This window comes from Acanthopagrus latus, chromosome 21 (genome assembly GCF_904848185.1).
Source record: "Acanthopagrus latus isolate v.2019 chromosome 21, fAcaLat1.1, whole genome shotgun sequence".
Classification (NCBI taxonomy): domain Eukaryota; kingdom Metazoa; phylum Chordata; class Actinopteri; order Spariformes; family Sparidae; genus Acanthopagrus; species Acanthopagrus latus.
In genome coordinates this window covers 12582081-12602665 of record NC_051059.1, presented here as the reverse complement: position 1 = coordinate 12602665, position 20585 = coordinate 12582081, and the positions used below count along the sequence as shown (strand labels likewise).

Below are 20585 nucleotides of genomic sequence, written 5' to 3'. Positions count from 1 at the left end.
CTCAGGGATATGTGTGTAACTCACAATCAATATTTATCTGATCTCCATAATAACAGTAGTGTATTGAAGCGAGGAGCAATCATACTCTCTGTAGTGATTTATGTCATTATATTGCTAATTTATAGTTTGAAGGTAAGAGAGGTCTTAATGTGGGTCAATAATCCAATGAGTAGGATGATGTCACCCATCACCTCGGAGTTGAAGCTGAAAATGAATTTTCTCCATCTGCACCACTGCCGCATTGAAACTCAATTAATTTCATTAACTTTGAAGAGAAAAAAAAAAAGTACTTCCCTCCGATCACTGCCGGACAGTTCTGATTTTCAGCTGTCCCTCCAGCGGTAAAGGTTAATTTGCCCTGATAACACAAATGAGTCGTGCGCCCTGCAAAGGCTTAATTCACCGGGAGATGTTGATTAAAACATTAGCATATGAAAAGATGAATGACCTCAAAGATGCTCCGGATAAAAGCAGTCAAAAGTGGTTGCGTTAGGTCGAGCCACCGAGATGAAAACCCTTTTGATTGGAAATACGTTTTCTGGCAGTTGCTACACGACTGGGAATGCTGTGGTGGAGATTAATGAGCTAAATGTACTGTATGGGTTGGGAAAAAAAAAAAAAAAAAAAAAAAGAATTGCATCGTGGGACGGGGAAGCAAATCCGTTTTTGGAGAGAATCCATTTACAACATATTTGACTCTCCAAAGTCAAATTGATATAAAGTAGGAGCGTCTATCTATCACTTACTGATGTCTTTGTGTCACTCACTTTGGTGACTCAGTGGAGCCTTTTAACATGATTAAATAGCTTATCCGAAGAGGGAACGCTGTGGGGAGATTGCCCGTTGGTCTCCGATCAAACCACCTGGTCCCTAAAATCACCAGACTCAAAGTTGAGATAACACCATATGTATCAGACGACTGAAAATAGAAACAGGAGTGGAGCTGTGAAAAAGACGAATCGGCCACATTAGCCCTAAATCCACTTATAGGGTTGTGCTGAAATGACAAACTACTTCTTTTGCCATAGCCTACATGTATTTAAGACTCTCTGTTCTTGTTTTTCTTCTCTTCATCGGACAAAATGTTCTTGTTTTTCTGCTTCGTCTTGTTTTTCCTTCATTAAATCAAGCGCTGTGGCTGACAATGCTTCAGCTACCAAGCCTCCCAAAAAAACAGAACGTGTCAATACTTTAGCTTCAGCCTTTGACTGTTCTGAGAAGCCGTGATGTAACTGAAGGTCATCGAGCCTCGTGCCGCCGACGCCAAGACGCCGCATTCCTTCCGCCTGGTTTACCTGCTCAGGTAATGCTGTGGGACTGCTGCTGCTGCTGTATCCATGGCAATGAACCCCTGCAGTTGCCCTCGACCCTGGCTCCTCTGACGGGGCTGATTAGCATGCATGGATGAGGCCTGCGCTCTTCCCTGATTGGTCCTGTCAGTTCCTGGCATGGGCTCGGGCTCAACCCTGCAGAAGACCCAGCTGGCTGTGTGCCCCCCCCCCACCACCCCCCTCCCATCATGCACACGCCTGCTGTATTCCACATGACTGGATCCTACAGGACCCAGAGACCGTGCTCTCCTGTACAGTGAATGTCAGTGCCAGAATGTCTCACTGACTCACATGCAATGCTGGCATCTCTCTCTCATTGGCCACCCAAAAAAAAAATGAAATGAGAATCTGCAAAATAAGAATCTCTGAATGTCCAATCGAACATTTGGCCGTGCTGTAAAAAACCGACAGATCGGTTTTTTTTTTTCTTCTCTGGTCTCTCAGAGCTATTTTCATTATTTTCTCAATGTGCAGTTTTGGTTTTTTTTTTGCAAGTCACCCCTTCTGAGGGGGCGCCTTTCAAAGACGTCAGATGAAAAGAAAATATCCTGTGTACAACCCCGTCAGCCGTCACTTTTGCCCTCTCATTTGATTCTCCGCTGCCTCTGTCCCAGCCCTCCAGCCCAGATAAAAAGGAACCTCTTCTAAGGTGTTTCGCGAGGCATTATAAAACGGTTGCCATGGATACCCAGTCTGAACAGGCTCCACATACAGGCTGCAGAATAGGAAATGACAGATGCAATATTTCGCATTTACAGAATGAAAAAAAAGAAAGAACGAAAAAAAAAATCTGTTTTCTCTCGTCAGCACACGCGCTGATGGACCGTTGTGTTAAAAATGCCAAAGATCAAGACCCTAAAAATAGGTCCGGCTGGGCTGTTTGTTGCGGTCCGTGCAGCAGCACTGGAGGGACTGTTTGCTTCTTGCTCCACAGAGGTGGGTTGAACGGCATTTTCCGCCTCATTTGGTCTTTGTTGTTTCTCCCTGAAGAGATGACCTATATTATCTAGGATGGAAGATCAAAGACGGCTTTTTTTTTTTCTCACTGTGATCCCATGAAGCTCTGCATCTTACAAGCCCCGAGAATCAGCTCTGATTGCGCAACTGCCTTGCCGCACTGCAAAACGTGGCCATGAAGCTAAATAGTGGAAAAAACAGCTTTCTTTGTGGCTGCTCAGCCTACAGGATTCATGATCCTGCAGTTTGGAGGGGGGGGGGGAGCAGAGCTTTTGATGCTGCGGATTGTAATTACTGTCTTTTCTTGAGATAATGCGCACTCTGCACATTGCTGTTTATTATCCTCTTCATAAGCATGTTCAGAACAAAGAACTCGTTTTATGTTTTGTTTTTGCAAACTTTGCCACAACTTAGGCTTCAGAAAGGAGCCAGAGATCCCTATCTAGGGCTGTCTTCCATCACAGGGAACATATCTCCGCCATCATTTTCCCATGAATCCCAATTAGCGTTACCAGCTGATGATATGTGGGCTGATGCCGGCCTCTATTCGTGTGCAGGTCCTTACATGCCTATTCATCAGCCAGTTATACTGGAAAAATGAAACAAGGTCACCAGTGGGAAGCAGCTACCTGCTGGGACCAAGAGTACACCTGCTGCTCAACACTCCCACCCTCCCATTCGTCCTTGCTCCCATGATCCTTCCTCCTCAGTAACCCAGCTTACTGGTACCCGCGCCTGCTCCAACTGGGCGACTCGTTCCACTTCCACTGCTCCACATGATGTCAGAGACGCATGACTGCCGAACATAGAAAACGGACCGATATGTCTCTATGACCTGTATCAGTCGCAAGTACTGTCATGCATCTCATTAGCAACAAGAGGAAGCTGCAGATGGGCCCAAACGATCATTCATCAGAAGAAGGTCTACTCCCTGAAGTACCTGAGCACACAATGGTGCAGTTGATGGTTACGGTGGGAAGCTCTGGTGTGATTTATGAGGAGGTTCACCATTTCCGCTGTTTGAATTGCCATTGTGGAAGATAATGAACAAAGTGTTGCTTCGGGCCAAAACTGAAGGTCAACAGACTGATGTGAGTGTGTTTAAGTATTATTAATTGCGCTCTGCTTGAGGGATAAAGAATGCTGTATGCGCCTCTGTTTCTTCTCGACCCTATTTTGTGCACTGACTGCATCTGTCGTGATTTACACGTTAAAAGATGTCAGAGTTTGGTGGCGCGATCCTTCGGGGAATTCCTGGACTTCTCGCAGATAATCCAGGTTATAAAACATGTTGCGTATAAGAAAATGGGAGGTGTAGTTAAAGGACAAGCGTTGTGACATTCTTTATTTTCTTTATGCTCACAAATCCCATTAAACGACCAGAACCAAGGATAAATTGATCTTACTGAAGTATTGTCTATGTATCCACAGCCTGACTGATCTCATGCTTCTCTGCTGTGGAGCTTGCTGCCGACCTAAAAGACAAAATGTATGCACGATTCTGCAAGCCACAGTAATGGTTAGTAAGTTTCGTATATATATATATATATATATATATATATACACACACATATGACAGGTACAAATGTGAACGTATCCTGGCACCTGAGCTGTTGTTGTCCAAAAACTATTTAAAACCAATAAGATAATTGAGTCCCAGTGTTGCACTGGGTGACATGTTCCTTACGATGAACCTGGGCACTGTAGTTTGACCTTAAGTCACTCCCGCACCATTCTGCAGCTGTAAATACTCCTTGGAGCATCAAATGTGTATCATTCCACCACTGGATATTATCAAATGTATTCCTTGAGATGTATGGCTTCAGAAGGGACCAATGGGCTTTGGGCTACCTGCCCCAAACAGGATAGCAGTCATAAAGCATTGAGAGATGGACCAATGCATTATTGGGTTTAAGTCTTTTCCTTTGATTTGTTGGCCTGTGTCCAGCCTTGTTCAATAAGCACTGATTGCGCGTCTAACCGCACACGAGGCAGATTCCTCAGACCAGAATCGTTGCTTTAAGTTTAATTGATGGCTCCATCATCTCCCTCATATCTGGAAAGCTCTCAGCTGCTGTGTCTTCACTTCCAAGGCTTCAGAAGGGGAGGACTGCTTTTATCTCTACAACCGCCAAAGCCCTCTGACTCCTGCAGCAACCAAGGCGGTAATGATGACAGCGTCTCCTGGAGGGAGCTGATCTCTCGCTGAGCCCATATTCCAAGATTCCACATTCCCAATTAGCGGGTACAGCCCAGGCTTAAGAAAAGAAATGAACCCCCTGCAGCTCCCGATGCTTCTTCAGATATATCTCTTAGCCACTAAGCAGCATATCGTACATAGAAAGAGAGTCTGGCAAGTAAACGAAGCTAGAGGACAAGGTGAAATGCCTTGAATGTCCTCTTCGGCGCTCCGGCAGTGCAGCTACGGAGCTGTATCAAAGCCGGTTAGATTTCAGGAGGAGATCAACTGGAACTATTTTTGACACCACGGTATATGTGAGCCCTACTGTGGTGCACCATCTCCCGGGACGCCTGAATGTGTGAGGGATGATCTATTTTTTGATAAGCATCAGAAAAAAAAAAGAGAAAAAAAAAAAACCCGGCATGGAAGACACTGTGGATGGAGGACGCATCCGTCACGGTGGACAGGACGGGAGAGTGGTGTCTTAAATAACCGTGACAGACATGAAACGATCGCTAGGGAATAAATGGAATTATTGAATTACTGCTCCAGCGAGGATGGGGATGCCCCTCCCAGAGATGATAGACCCAGTATTAGCAGAGTGACATAACAGTCTGTCTTTCATATCCCTCTTTTCTTCCTCTTTCCATGACTGAGAATACCCCCTCCATCACCGTGCTCTCTGTGACTTTTAATTACCTTGAGGTGTCTCGATAAGGAATGATTAAGCGTGTGAGTGTAAAATCATTACGGCGAGTTGGAAAAGTCTGTGGAAATAATGCACTTTTTTTTGTTTTTGTTTTTTTTTAGCAGTTTCTGCAAGAGTCTGCAGTTTGGTTCTCTTTCACCTGTAGGTCATGGAAACTCTACCTCCCATAACAATGGACAGCAAAAGCACCAATATGGCTCAGTCGCAGCAAGATGCCCGATAACCTGCAAAGTGTAAAGACTTGTGAATTAAAGTTGTTTGTTTTGTTTTTTATGCCTAATCAAACCAAATAACAAACTATCTTCATTTTCAACCGAATACACACACGGAAGGAAAACACAATCTCATACCTTTTTAGTTTCTCTTTGACTTTTTCTAGCTTCAGTGTTCTGGGGACCTTATTTTCCTCTGAGAACAGTTATGGAAATATATGTTTCTTATTTTGTATCATTGCCTCATTAATATTGTAAATCTTACAATTTAGAGTTTGAATTTCTTCTCCAAAACAACATAGTGCCCCTTTAATACATTGGAGATCAGGTGCTGGTCCATTTGAGTTGAACCCCTGACTTGTCATGTAGGTGGACTGACCCACAGAGGAGGGAGCATATGTCAGGCTACACTTGATGTCGGGCTCGGATTGTGTTCACAAACTGATTACGGATTGGATTCAAGAGCTGTAGAGGGAGAGTAATCTCCTGCATGATACACTCTGCTGGGGGGGTTGGTGAGCAGCTGATGTGAGTATGGCTGCCGACTGGTGTGGTTTCTGGTTCAGAATCACCGAAATATACCGAGATGCTTACTCAGACATCTGCGAGGTAAGGATATGAGGGCAAGTGTGCAACTCTCAACCCACTATTCAGTCAGGCATATGTCATGCGTGTTTATATTTTTTTCTACTGACTGAGGTGAAAAACAATCTTAGACAACGATTATGTAACATCATCTGCTGCTTTTGTTTGCAGTAACACACTTTTAAGACACTGTAAGCCGTTGTCAGAAGCTCAGAAACATCTGCTGTGTGTCACTGCATCTTCCTATATTGCACAAGCTTAGAGCCGTCCTGAAAGCTGCTCCGGACCTCCAGACCCCCACAGCCCCAGTTCAATGACGGATTAAAGACAGCTCTTTAAAACCCTTGGATTATTTCCCATGTCCGTGTGTACTTTGACTCCCACTGCGGCGGCGCGCACACGCTCGGGTTTTCTCTGTTCCTACCACTAATTTATGCCGTAAACAAAAAACACATTTCTGGGTCATAAATTCCCAGTCAACTCTCTGGAGCGTCAGCACTAAAGCACAGTTATCCATGCTCCACTCTTTCTCCTGCCCTGGTGTATAAGCTGCCGCTTGCCTGTGTCTCCAGTCTCACATCGCTGGAACACATCTGGACTCTGTCATATTTCATTTTGTTAAACATGGGGACGCGGCATACGGGCAATTACAGCAATGTAACCCAGGGGAGGAAGGTAGGAGGAGGAAGGCACACGGTGAAAGAGATGATGAATTCGGTGCACTTTTGTTGACCTCAACTCCGGCTTTATGTGCAGTTTAAAACCCATGATGCAGCAGTTTACTCACGCCTTGTGTTTATCACAAAGTGTGTGTGTGTACATAAGAAGCCTGTATATAACAAATGGGGGGGAAACCAAGTATGCAAACACAATAAAGTGTAGCAAAATGCAGCTGGCAACAGCAAATCAAGTGTAATTCAGCAGTTTACAGGTTACTGTGTGGATGCACAAGATCTGAAAGGGTGGAGGGATGATGGGGGGGGGACAACATGTGGAAGCGTTTGGAGTGTAACATATAGTATGATGAATGTCCCGAGCAGCCCTCGTTTTTCACGCTGCCCAGTAATCACCACCAATAGAAACGCAGTTGGCCCGCCCCTGCCGGTCTATTGTGAATCTGCCTTCAACTGGAAACCACTCTTCCAGCCTTGGCACCAAAGTGGCGCACCACGACAGGCACAGCTGAGCGAGGAGTGCGCCTTTGAAGATGCTTGACTGTCAAGCCGCAATTTCTGGTAAGGGATCATTTCGCTGTTGTTGTTGTTGGTGTTTTTGGTTTTTTTTTTCGATTTCATCTCATCAATTTGTTTCTTTTATTTTTATCATTATCATTTGATTTGCCACCGCGAGCGTCTTTGCCTCCAGCTGAGTATCCGTGCTTCCTTTTGTGCTCTGATAGTCGCGTCCGCTTCCACGTTGCCTCCTCGGTGGGGCTCCATCGAAGGGAGAGCAGGGTTCTGGTTCTGGGAAGTCTTTTTGTAATATTTGGTGAGGTGCAGTTGGGGAGTATTTTTTTGGGGGGGGGGTCGACGTACAAGAGTTTTGATGTGAGGAAGGCGTTGGACTTGGAGCAATGCGCACTCCAGTCCGTCTACTTTTTTTTTTTTTTATTTCATACATCCGCGATGATTCTGTTGCGATCTGGTGAGATGTTTCGCTTTTTCCTCCGTATCTGACACAACAATCATCTGTCAGATGCGCGAGACGCATGAAGAAAAATAAGGTGCTGGGGGGCGAGAATATAGCAAACATGTTATCTATTTATCCACGTAAAGTTTTTGGGGGTTTTTTTTTTTTTTTCCCCTGCCGCTCCGATGTCGCCATTAAAGCCCCGATTTATAACAAGTTGGTGGCAGGCTGGCACCGTGCGTTTAAATAAAGCTTTAATTATGAGCACGCAGCCATGAGTTGTGAGCGTCAGTTACGGGAGCATGGGCTTCGTCAGGCCGTGGAAGAGGTGTGGATGTTTGTCATCTGTCTGCACCCTGCGAGCCCCCAGAATCCCACTGTTAGGCTTTGTGTTGGAAGCAGAGATGCGTCGCCGGAGCTCTGGACATTTTCAACTCCAGAGTCCACCGCGGCTCCTATTTGCTTTACGGAGCTTTTTTTTTCCCTTTTTTTTTTTTTTTTTTTTTCTTTTCGGCAGAAGGGAAACAGATGCGCCGTAATGTCAACAGTCGATTACTCATGCAACATTGCGCGAAAATATGCGCCCCCGCAGCCTGGACGGACCGAGCGTTAAAGCCGGCCTCCTCTTCCTCCTCCTCCTCCTCTCCCTCCTCCTCTCCATCCCTGTCAGACGGGCAGCAACCCGAGGACTTGGCAGCTTCCTGCTCAGCACCGCAGACAGAGAAACAATTGGTCCACACCCACTCCTGGTCCACGTTAGCTGTCCAAAACATAAAGGCAGGTTCCGCCGCCTACGCGCTAGATCGGGTTTAGGGTAGGTTGACTCGGTCTCGGGAGGCGTTCAAGACGAGATACGCTGAGAAAAGTCGCTATAAACAGCAGCTGAGCGCCGGCGTGTTGTTCGCCGAGGCTCAGGTGCAGCACGGCTCCCTGTTCGACTTTCCCTGGGAAGTGCACGTAATGACTTGGCTCGTAAAGGGATCTCCGGGCCCTTTAAATCATCATTATTCTGACTGTTAAAGGCCCTAAGAGCAGCACCCAGAGCAACCTTTGAAAACGTCTTATTAACTGCTGCTCTGAAAGGAATTTGTGGAATAAGTTATTCATGAACCTAAGCCCTAAGTCATGCGCAATTAGGCGTGATTAGTCTAATTAAATATCTAGCTACCAGCACAATCAAGGAGGGAACGCTGGAGTCTTGACTAATCAGCCTTATCCTGCCATTATAATCCACCACATGTGGATGAAACCCGTCAGCAGATGTGTGCAATCAGGAGAGGTGTCGGTTGCTCCGTCGCCCCTATGGGCCACGGCTTCTGCTCAGGTGCTGTGTAATCAGAAAAAAAAAAAAAACACCAAACAAATGCAAACATCACCCTGTATGTGTCAGAGGCGGTGTCTGTGTGTGGACAAGTGCCGCAGATTTGCCTCTGTGGATGTGCCGCGTGTGATGGACGGGCGCTGTCATCTCGGAGCACAGCTGCGCCGGCTGACGGCGAAATGGATTTGGGTGGAAAGCAGGAGGGCAGAGTGTTTGGTAGGAGCGATTGGTGCGAGAGAGGAGAGGCAGGAAGGGGAAAGGGAGTAAGGAGGCGAGATGCGAGGTGGAGAGAACATGCCTGCTGGCCTCCTGTCTGGACACATTACATTTTCATAGGCTGATATCGCACCGGCATCGCTGAATATAGATAAATAGCACTCCTTGTTCTCCCCTGTCAACTTGAGTATCTGTCTCTGTTTCGCTTACATCACTGTATTTATAGATCCGGGCAGCAGCAGATAGATGTCCATCTGATGACTAATATCTGCCTTTTGTGCAAACAAACAGTGTATACTCTACCTGTAGTATAAACTCAGATACGAGGCCAGTTGAACCCGCTAGTGGAGAGCAAAAATAAAAAAAAATGAGCTGTGGGGTCCTAGCAGTATTCCTATGCTGGAGTAATGAGGAAGTATTTCTCTACAACATTAAATATTCATGCTTTAAAGTAAAAAAAGAAACATCTTTAGCTATTAAATCTCAAACAAACTGCTTCATCAGGACTGTGTGGGTGCTGTTTTATCTGACTTTGACAGACAACAACCCACTTACTGTCAGCAGATTTTGATGCAGATGTTGTTAAACCCCGGTCGCTGCCTGGCGGCACTTGACATCACGTTTTTCCAGATGAATCCTGCCCTATAAACTAGCAAGATGAGCACAGGGAAAAAAAGAAGTACATAAATAATTTCTTGTGCGAAATCAGCAAAAGAGTTGCAGAAATGCGGTCGTGTTGGAACCCATGGCTCATTTAAAAAGTTGGCTGAGAAAATCTATTTCAGGGCCTTGAAATGTATCAAACTAGATTAAACACCTTAAAGAGACAACTCAAATCTAAAATACGTATTATTCCCTCTCACCTGCAGTGCTGTTTATCCATCTAGATTGTTTTGGTGTGAGTTGCCACATTTTGGAGATGGCACTTGGCTTGTGGTGATCAAAAGTGCCCAGAAAATACATTTGAAGAACTCAACAGCAATATCTCTTTCCAGAAATCATGACTCAAGATACTCCACAGACCTTGTTGGGAGCAGTTTCATGTAGGAACTACTCATCTACTCAAGGATAAGAGCCTGGCTAACCAAGCTGACTAAGCCAGCTAATGTTACAGCTGAGCTGAGGAGGACACTGTTAAAAGAACAAGCCTTTTGTCTACGGGTAGAGGCACGCTTGCTTCTGCGTAGTGATGCAGTAGAAAGAAAGTATTTTCAAAAGAAAACTGCTCACAACAAGGTCTGTGGTATGTCTTGAGGAACTAGATCATAGATCATGCTTAGTGGAAAGAGTCATTGCTTCAAATGTATTTGGCACTTTTTTTGCACCACAAGCAGAGTGCCATCTACATCCGTCATGGACTTCTCTACGACTGATATATCCAAAGCTCTGCAAATCACACCAAAACAGTCTGGGTGGATAAATGGCATGACAACTGAAAAGAAAATATGTATTTTCTATTTAGGCTGACCTGTCTCTCCGAGAATATATCAGTTATATCATATTTAGTGGTGCATATCACCAAGCAAATGTGAAATGAATCATAAAACAACAAAGATAATGTCAGGGAGAACCTGGGGCCGCCGTCGTATCCAATAATCCAGCCTTGTATGGATAATAAATCTGGATTACATGTGTAATCTCTCAGTGAAATGAACATATTTACTCTGTGGCTGTTTCTAAATGTCTAAACCATCTGCTTATCCGTTACAACATCAAGCTAACGCTCTCTCTTCTCTACTTTGCGTCCTGCCAGGTTGAGTGACAAGCCGTGCTGTCCAATCGCCACCATGATAGCCACGGGTGGCCTGCTGCGCATGAACAGGCGCCAGGACTCCCTCCGCTCTAAGAACAGGGCGGAAAACAAAAGGAAACGGAAATCCAAGAAAAAGAAGAAGAACGACGTGGTGATAGTGAAGGGGAAGCTCAATCTGTGCTCCCCAGCTGGTTTCGTTGCTGGAGTTGGAGTTGTAGTTCTCATGGTGGGGATATCCATGGCTGTGCTGGGCTACTGGCCCAGCGAGAACCAGCTGCAGTACCAGGAGCGCCGCAGGACTGGAGCCTACCACCCCAACAGGATGAACTACTCCAAGAGCCAGGCTGTTTCTGCTAACTTAACCCGTGATAAGCCTCCCGCTGGCCAGACAAATGTATTCAACCAGAGCCATTCTAACAGCAGCATCCCCGGCCCCTCCCAAAACTGTGGCTTCCTGTGTGACTTCCTGGATAATTATCTGTACTCAGACAATCTGAAAGTCTTCGGACCGCTGGTGATGGGTATCGGCATTTTCCTCTTCATCTGCGCCAATGCAGTCCTCCATGAAAACAGAGACAAGAAGACCAAAATCATCAACCTTAGGGATATCTACTCCACAGTTATAGATCTCCACAGCATTCGCTCAAAGGAGTACTCACCTCTTAATGGTTTGGTGAACTACACCCAGTCGAAGAATGCGGAAGGTCCGTCGGCTTCATTCCCTGCAAGCGGGATGCTTACTCGGAGCTCCTGGCCCTCCACCGGACTCGGTTTCCAGGGTGAGTTGGGTGCAGATGAGGTGTTCAGACGCCAGTCGTTGGCCAGCAGGCCTCGGAGCTGGTCTAGAGATGTCCAGACCTTCACGGACACTGTCTACAGCATCTACAAAGACTACAGCAATAGCGGCGAGCAGGCCCCACAGCCCCGACAGTGGGAGACCACCTCCATCGTCACCTCCTCTGTGAACGCTTTTACCCTCCCTGTGATCAAACTGAACAACTGTGAGGTGGAGGAGTCCGAGAGAGCGGAGGCGGAGGGGCACTCAGAGGAGGAGGTCGTTATTGAGGCTGCTAATGAAACCATTGCTGAGGAAGGACAAGCCAGCACCGGCCAGACTGATGAGACGGTCCCCAAAGAGAAGGACGCCTCAATGGCAGATTCCCCGTCGCCCCATCAGAGCCATGACAACATCACCACAGACACAGCTTACCAACAGGGGGTGCCGCAGCCTCAGCCACAGCTGCAGTGGACCCAGCTGTTTCCTCCGTCACCTGTTGCGAGGGCAATGGGGTCACGGCTGTCACTCAACTCCCTCACAGATCAGCCCAGGTCTGCACGGCGCTGCAGCCTGTCTGTGACTGTGTGCCGTCAAGGCGACAGAGCCAGGCGCTTCAGCTACCCTCGCCTGGAGCGCTCCAACAGTAAGGGCTACATCAAACTGACTGACCTGGGGGGCGAATCCTTCGAAGCCCCCGACACAGACACTTCTTTAGTGGCGACTGAACAGGAAGTAGCATCAGACGCAGCATCAGGAGCAGCAGCGGCAGCAGAAGACGAAGCTCAGGGAGAGGGGGATCTGGTGACACCCAGCACCTCTGCAGAAACCTAGACTATTTTTGTTTTTGTTTTTTTGGGTTTTTTTTTTTTGCTGATGAGCCTCTGAAAACTCTTCAATGTCTTGTTCTTTGCTTCGTATCTTCTTCTGTGATCGCTGATGTGAAGCCGGCCATGAAAGGGGCGGGAAACATGGAGAGTAAGCAGCTAAAGGACTATCGAAACATAGCCATGAACACTCAAGAGCAAGGCTCTTTATAAATACCACATCCACAGCTCAATATTCAGATGTAATTTTTCTATTTTTTCAATGTAGCAAGAGCAATACTAAAGACTTGTAAGAAGATTTAGTAAGGATTTGTAAAAAACAGAAAAAAAAGAAAAGAAAATGTGATCTGATGAGTTTCGACTTTTCTTTTTGTATAACAGTAGGGCAAACATTGTAGCTTGTAGAATTGCCAAAACTGTCACTGAGAACTACCGTCTGACATGTTGTACTGTAGCATCAACATATGCCACAGAAAACTAAAATAGTCTAGAATCGTTTCTCTGCATTGTTCTGTGAATACCACGTGAAAAGGTGAATTGAATTGAATCTCAGGTAGACGTTTGGTTTAGGATCGGGACCTTGAGGACAAGGTCATCCCTCTGTGCACACTTGTTTATATGAAACATTCATGGTTGAATAAACTTGACTGTAACACCTCCTGCCGGGTCTAGTAGGTGTCCTTGTGTGGTCTTAGCTTAAATACAGCCAATGTAAACTAGTGCTTTTGCTCCAAAGAATTAAGAAAGTTACATTAAAGCGATGAAAAAACAGCTGACTGATTAACCTGCAGATGCTATAGATTTTGTTTTCCTGCACTTTAGCAGCCCTTCTCATTAGTGGGACGGCCGCAGTGGTATTGATGTCACATTATCTGTGTTAACTGAGCTGAGACCAGTAGCCTATAAGTGACCTTTACAACAGTCTCTCGGGTGATTGGGCTTCACTATCAAATAAGGAAGATCTGCAGAGGCTTTTCTGCCGGACCAGATGGGTGAAAAATTAAACACTGAGCTCATCCAAAAGTGAAAATTCGGTCATTATCTACTCAACACCACACTGAGGGAAAGTCAGGTGAAGTTTTGTAGTCTACAGAACATTTCTGGAGCTCTGTAGCAAAACTGCATTGCACCTTTCTGGTGAACAATGGAAGTAGCCGGCGAAAACAGCCCAAAAGTAAATCAAATAGCTCCTTACAGCTTGTCCCGCTTAATCCAAGTCTCCAGAAGGCCGGAGATCCAAAGTTGATTTGAGAAGACGAGCTTTACACCCTCTATGGACAGTCGACCTTGTGCACCCAGTCCAGATGGCATATGAACTCATTCTGATTTGGAATTTTTATGGCTTCTAGAGACTTTGATTACGTCGTACAAGCTCTATGGAGCCATTTTTAGTTTTATTCCAGTTCTTTCTGAAACAAGTCCCCATCAACTTCAGTTGTTTGGGAGAATGCTGCAATGCTGTTTTTGCTGTAAAACTCCACAGATCTTTTGCAGACTTTGAGACTTAACCTGACTTTCCATCGACATGGGGGTGAGTAATGACTGAAATTTCATTTTTTTAGGTGAACTGTTCCTATAAGAGAATCATATTGTGCCATAGCCAGTTGTTTAGCCAACATGAGCTAATAGAATTACCTGCACTGTGGCATGGCATCGTCTTAACAAGTCTCTGGAACTTCAAATTCTTTCATTAAGTGCTCGGTTGATGATTGTGGATGAGAATGCTACAGATGGACGTTATTGTTAGTTTTTCTGATACCGGATATGTTGATATTTTCCAACCAATGCTGATACTGATTTGTGCACACCATTCCCCACCTGATTTCAGGGAGCATCAAATCTCTTCTTACATTGAATTGAAATGTTATTATAATGCCTACTCTTATTGTGACCGCCCACTGACAAATCCAGACACAATGCTGTTCAAGTTTTTCACATTAACTTGGCAAAAATGAAACCAAAAGTGTCATTTATTGGCCTGTTATATCTACAGAAATGTTCATTTTGTGCCAGTGTAGTTAGCATTTGAAAACCTTTATCAGCTGATACTGATGACGTGCTGATATTATCGTTAGGGATGCATGGTATCGATTCTTTCCAGATGATACAGATAACCAATAATCCCCTAATTCTCATGGCTGGAGCCATTATATTAACCAATAATTTTAATTTTTTCCATTTTGTAAAGAAGCTCCTAACCGGTAGTTTATGCTCACTTGAGGGTAACAGATGATTTGATATTGCATAGCTCTAAAAACATTACTTGTGACTTTTCCCATTAAACCTGAATGGTGCATATCGCCACCTACTGTGTTGGAGTGTGCAGATGCTGTAAGCAGTTTGGCTTTGTATTATTGGCTTTAATTCCACTGATACCAATCAGTAGCCATTAATATGAATTTCACAATATTTGGCCCGATAATTTATCAGGCTGATATTTATTGTACATCCTCTGATGGCACCCGGCGACTGTCATGGAGACACGCATTTATTATGATTCTTTTCTTTTTTCTTTAACTTGACACCTGTTTGAATGTGTGTCTGGATTATTTTTGATTTACTCATTTTAAGATACTTGTCATATGTACTTCCATTTTTTGCTTTGTCATACTGACCCAATACATTTCAGAGGAAATATTGGTGTTTCAACTCCTCTATGACAACTACAGTTACTAGTTGCTTTGCAGATTAAAGGAGCTCTGTGCAACTTCTGCGTTGTGTAGGAAGCCAGTTGGTTAGTTTATGTTAGCTGCTGTCACTTTCTGTTAGTGGAGCAGAGACAGGCACTGAGACGAGGCGCTCGAGAACGTGCATAAAGTCACATCCTTTGGACTGTTGAGGAAATCCATCACAAAGAAATCCACAGTCCAGCAGCATTTAACAGTTTAAAGGTGCACTGTGCATGTGGATTTGGGGAAGACTGACTGAGACTCATTAACTGATTATTTTTTTTATGCCAAAACAGACTAAATAAACAAACTCTCTTCATTTTCATAGCTGAATAAACTGAATAAACAAAATGACCTTAAAGGACAACACAATTTCATACTGTTTTTTTTTTGTTTTTTCTTACTGTTTATATGTGGCGAACCCTGCCACCTTCCAACTTCAGACAGTGTTCTGGGAACCTTATTTTCCTCTCAGAACAGCTTGTTTATTCAGTTACTGAAAAGATAAATATGTAACTATTAAACATCTGGGTTTAAATGTCTTCTCTAAAACTTCATAGTGCCTCTTTAAACACCATGCTGTGGGCTTCTTAGGCAACCATGAAAGGCAGGGGTGGTGTCATTTTTCACGTCACATTGCAATCTGCTCACACATGGACACTAAAAAAGTTATTAATACATTTAAATCATTGTAAATTGATAGATAAAGCCCCTTTAAGGCTTTTACATACAAACTACACTCAGGTTCCAGTGTATTCAGTATGCTACACCTACAGTAGCTCAAATGAAAGTAGTCATATCAACAATCTTACCTTCATGAAGCAGCCTCCAAACTGACCATGAAGTTGAATCCTCTCTTAAACAGTCTAGGCACAAAATGAACCCTTCACATTGTTTTTTGCAGGAGGGTCATTCTTTGGAAACATCATTTGTTCGGTCCCTAGCCCTCAAGGAAAAATTAAACCTGCAAAACAATTTTGACTTTTTTTTTTTTTTTCCTAACCCTTTTATAATAGAACTGGTTATTATAACAATTACTGCCTCTTGGGCCATCGATTTGGCAACATTGGTGTTTTGTGTCAAGTACTTAACATTCCAAGCATCACAGAACTACTTGTCCACAGAGTCAGGTTAATAATAGTTAATAATAATTATAACAGAACTATCAAATATGTGATAGAAATTACTTGTGACATCACTTTACTTCCTTTGACCTATTCTATTTCCTGAAGATCTATGAATAAAGGACCTGGTCAAGTCCACTGTCTCTTTTCAATTCTCAGAAATTTTCACAGTTTTCTCCAGATTTCATTTGGAGCCTTTAGTTGACGCAGGTAGTGTGACCTACTTCAATTGTAAGAAAGAAAAATAGAACACAAATGGGCTGAATCACATGATTTAGTGAGTATTTACGACTGAGAACATGTGGTTTTGGTGCCTTATAGCAGCCATTTTGTAAAAACGCAATTAATGTGGTCTACTTTTAAATGAAAAGCGAGTCTAGTTTTAGATAGTCTGCCCTTCCAAAAGTGGACGATTCTATAGAATGACCCAGGACTGTTGTATCAGACTACAACAATAGATTTTAAGCGAATAAATTAACTGTCAGTTTTAAAACTGGTAAGGGATTGTTACAGATTCAAACCAAAAAATGAATCAAACATAAAAATTAGCCCCACTCGACTAGCTACAAAAACAAAAATGCTGCTTGTGCGTCAGTAATCATTGCATTACATCATTGCCCTCACACATTTATAATCTCCCTTTCCTTTTTTTCACTACGCACTAAAAGTCACAGAACACGTTCGGCTCAGTTTGCAGACTTACCACCGAGCATCTCTTACTATCTCAGCCTAACAAGGCCATCTAGTGGTCATGTGACACAGAGATTATGATCGAACACACCCCTCGTCCCGCAGCCTACCACCAGGGGGCGCTGGGGCTTTGCTGGCCGCGTCGTCATCGTGGGCGTGCCCGTTTAGCAGCACTACGGGGGCCGTTTATGAGGCCGTGGGGGGGCGGGGTTAGCTCGGCCCCGTCTCCGGGAAGGTTTGCCAAAGCAGGCGCTTACAGGTGTCTGGTCCTTTCCACCCGGACGAGCTCCGCGTAGGGATTCCTGTCTGCCGGTAACGCACACACACGGGTGTCAGGCTGGTCTTCGGGGAGTTTTGTGCCCGCACGAGAAGAGTCAGGTAAAGTTGCTCAGCTGTGTTTGTGACACTTCGCGTGCACCGCAGAACTTCTCCACTTTAAGAAAAAAAAGACAGTTCGCTTGTCTGTGAATTAGCTGAGTTTTGTTTCATTTTTGGCAGCGTTGACGTATTCAAAAGGTGATTTTTCCACGACGTGTGTGTCCACTCACTAATGACTTGTTTCATTCTTCATGTGTCTGTTCCGTTTCACCCACCGGGGTCTCCAAACGCACCGCGACCTGCTGCTGTCTTCCTCACTTGGGAATGTGAAATGGTGAGTGCAAGCCTTGTAGCCTTCATTCACAAAAGCGGGAAGTATGACACATGACAACTGCGGCGGTTGACACATAGCAGACAAAGCAGATTTTGTATATGTTTAAAGAGACATGTAGTTTAGCTTCTGCCATTAAGGCTGTAACTCAAAGGCCAATGTGTCACTTCAAGAGGTTTTTTTTTTAAAAAAAGCAACCGGTTGAATCCTAAAACCACCAGTTTTCTGTCCTGTCTGGTGTCAGACCGACTTATCTGAACTCTCAACTGTTCAAACTCCTCTCTGACATTGGCTCTGAGGCCATCTGAACATGCTGATTGTCTTCTACTGTCATGAGATCGACATCAGCAGACTTCTTGGACAGTTTCTTAACTCATAACTGCTGAGCAAGCACGACTAGTTTTTTCCTCACCCACACACACACACACACACACACACACACACACACACACACCTGATCAGAACTTTGCTCGGCACAGACAGACAGTTCGGAAATGGGAAGTCTTCACAGCGTGTGTTTCCGCTTATATGTCCCTAAAATAGAAATGTGCATGAATCAATGAAGGAAGAGCTCTTTGTTTTAACACTTCAGAGAGGTACTTAACATGACTGCATGGTCATATTTTTTTTGCAAATCTGCAGTGTCCCTTAGTGCATATGGCTGTGTGATTAAGTCTCATTTGAATTTTAGTCCTTTTAATCATATATTTTTAAGGTGGGCCATTTGCTTTTTATATAGCCACATGGTCGATCTTACAGTCCAGCAGTTCAAACGGATTTATGGGGCTGAATGATGGAGGCGAAGGTGCAGGAGCCAGGAGAGATAAGGTTGGGCAAAGTCCGTGAGACTCGTCATGTTCTGTGGCTGGTGGTGGCACGAGCAGGTTTGACTGCGAGGTGTCAATGAATAGATGAACGGATGTACTTGCTGAGCTGCTACGCTTGTCTGTCTTTAAGAGACCCTGGCACAAGTGTCGTTGCTGTATGTCATACCGTGTGGGCAGAGGACGTCGAGAGTTGTTCTTCCATCCATACCGGTTTCATGTAACATGCAATTTTCCGTATTTAAAGAAAAGTGTTTGATTGCGCCTTGAAAATTACAGTCAGACCTCTCACAAAGCCAGAAACCAAAGCTCATGTGCGGTGCACTAGAGGTAAAGCAAAGTCCAACATGTGTCATTTCTCCAACAATGCAGCTGACAAGCAGGCAGCCCAATGAAGGTGCAGTGGTTTGGGAGAAAGTTGGAAGTTGCTGCACATGGGCAGTGGTGTACCAATTGTGCACCAAACCAAAGCGTTAGTATTTGACGACTAAGTTAGAGACAACAGAGACTAAAGTCCTTGTCGGAGCTGCTGTATTGGTTTCCACATTCCCTCTTGTCAAACTGACCTCTGTCTGTCTCAAAGTCTGTGTTCCGTCCCCGTCCAGCCGTGTTGACTGGGAGGCTGCCAGGCCTGCTTCGTTGTCTGATCGCCCAGCTCAAGTTTTGTTGCTCATTCCCCAAAAGCTCCTCCACCTAGCAGTCCTGTGCTGGTGGTGTAAACACATTTCCCAAGGTTACGGCTAACTGAGCTAACTAGAAGCTACAATTAGCAGCAGTTAGCGACTTCTTTAGGACAAGAGAAAAGAATTCTTGGCTGCAGCTGTCTCCTTCATACTTTGATTCCATCCCCCTAACAACAAGTTGTGGCAAAGGTGCAATATGTAAACAATTCAGTTTAAAAAATGTTAAAAAATTAACCAAAGTGATCAACAGAATGTAAAGACATAACAGTTTTGACGACATGACAAAGTTGTGATAACTGTGCTGCATATACTTGTTGGCAGTAAGAATTCAACAGGTTGCCAATTTTTCCATATTGCATCTTTGTTGATATGACAATCAGGAGGCAGCCCCTAGAATTATCACATGTAACACAACCTAAACTCATCCTAAGAACCGGATCAGAAAGAAATGTGGTAGACACGTGTATTATTTCAAGAGGTTTCCTGGATGCAGCTCATTAGCTGGCAGCACACGACGGTAATGCACCGTATGAAAGTCTGAATATCAAACTCACACGACTTGTCAGTTTAAAATGGAACGTTTGCACATACGGATAGTAAACCGTGTAACACACACTGTAAATTACGTGACACCAGCTGTTACATGGGAAAGTGTATATAAATGTCGCGGGTGACCATGTTTCTTGCCTTGGTTTTTCCAAGCCGGGCCACTGGAACACAGGAAGGTTGTAATTATGGACAAGCAGCAGGGAATTTCCAAAATCTGACTTTGACTTGAATGCAGCGAGCACATGTGCCAGAACTGTGTATTACATCAGGTAATAACGTCTGAAGACATTTAATCGGCCGTATACTGAAAGGCCACTTTTGATGACCTAAAGTAAAAAGCATATTGTGACCCCGGTGACCTTTTGCTTAGAATCAAGGAATTTCTTTCCCCCTTAGAAAATCTCTTCCGAATGTCATTTCAATCTTTACCGCCTCTCATGCACCTCTGCTCCTCACACAGGATGACATACCAAGATGAAATCTCTCTTTGGCTCGGGAAGAGTCGGTCATGTTCACAGTTATTATGTTCTGCTGCGGACACCTGAGGCTCTTACGGGAGACATTTCCTACTGTTGTTTTCATGTTGCCAGTGATAAAGACTCTCTCGCTATCTCTCACCATTCGTTTTTGGAATTCAGATCAATACTACTCTCAGCTCGGATCATGATCAATAGCATAGGCATTGTGCTGCGAGGAGAGCACGTTATTTTACCTGGTGCTGTTTTAGTGCTGTGACTCATTGCGCTGTGTTTGACAGAATGAAGGTTATGTATGGGGGCCGTGCGTGAGTCAGAAATAAAAGGTTAAAGGTGAAAAGAAATGGTCTGCAAATCTCTGCCGTTATCGCGATTCAGTGATAAAGACATGCAAAGGTTGGAGTAATTTTCTGTAGACATTCTT

General features: G+C 44.5%; 2 protein-coding genes across 4 annotated transcripts in view; both read left to right on the top strand.

Moving 5' to 3' along the window:
- Positions 1 to 1834: 1834 nt before the first annotated feature.
- LOC119011190 (transmembrane protein 200A) lies at positions 1835 to 17148 on the top strand. The gene is given in 5 exon segments (XM_037084131.1): positions 1835 to 2267; positions 5284 to 5412; positions 5761 to 6000; positions 10896 to 12513; positions 17086 to 17148. Coding segments are annotated over 3 exon segments (1704 nt in total). The 5' UTR covers positions 1835 to 2267; positions 5284 to 5412; positions 5761 to 5977.
- A 36-nt stretch (positions 17149 to 17184) lies between these two features.
- The window catches only part of epb41l3b (erythrocyte membrane protein band 4.1-like 3b), a 56658-nt gene continuing 53257 nt past the window's right edge, over positions 17185 to 20585 (top strand). Inside the window, exon 1 of one of the 3 annotated variants that reach the window (XM_037084926.1) lies at positions 17185 to 17358. The gene's annotated coding sequence lies outside the window, so the exon portion shown is untranslated. Of the gene's footprint in view, positions 17359 to 17437; positions 17633 to 20585 lie in introns of those variants that run through there. The other 2 variants (XM_037084932.1, XM_037084928.1) reach the window with 2 other exon arrangements.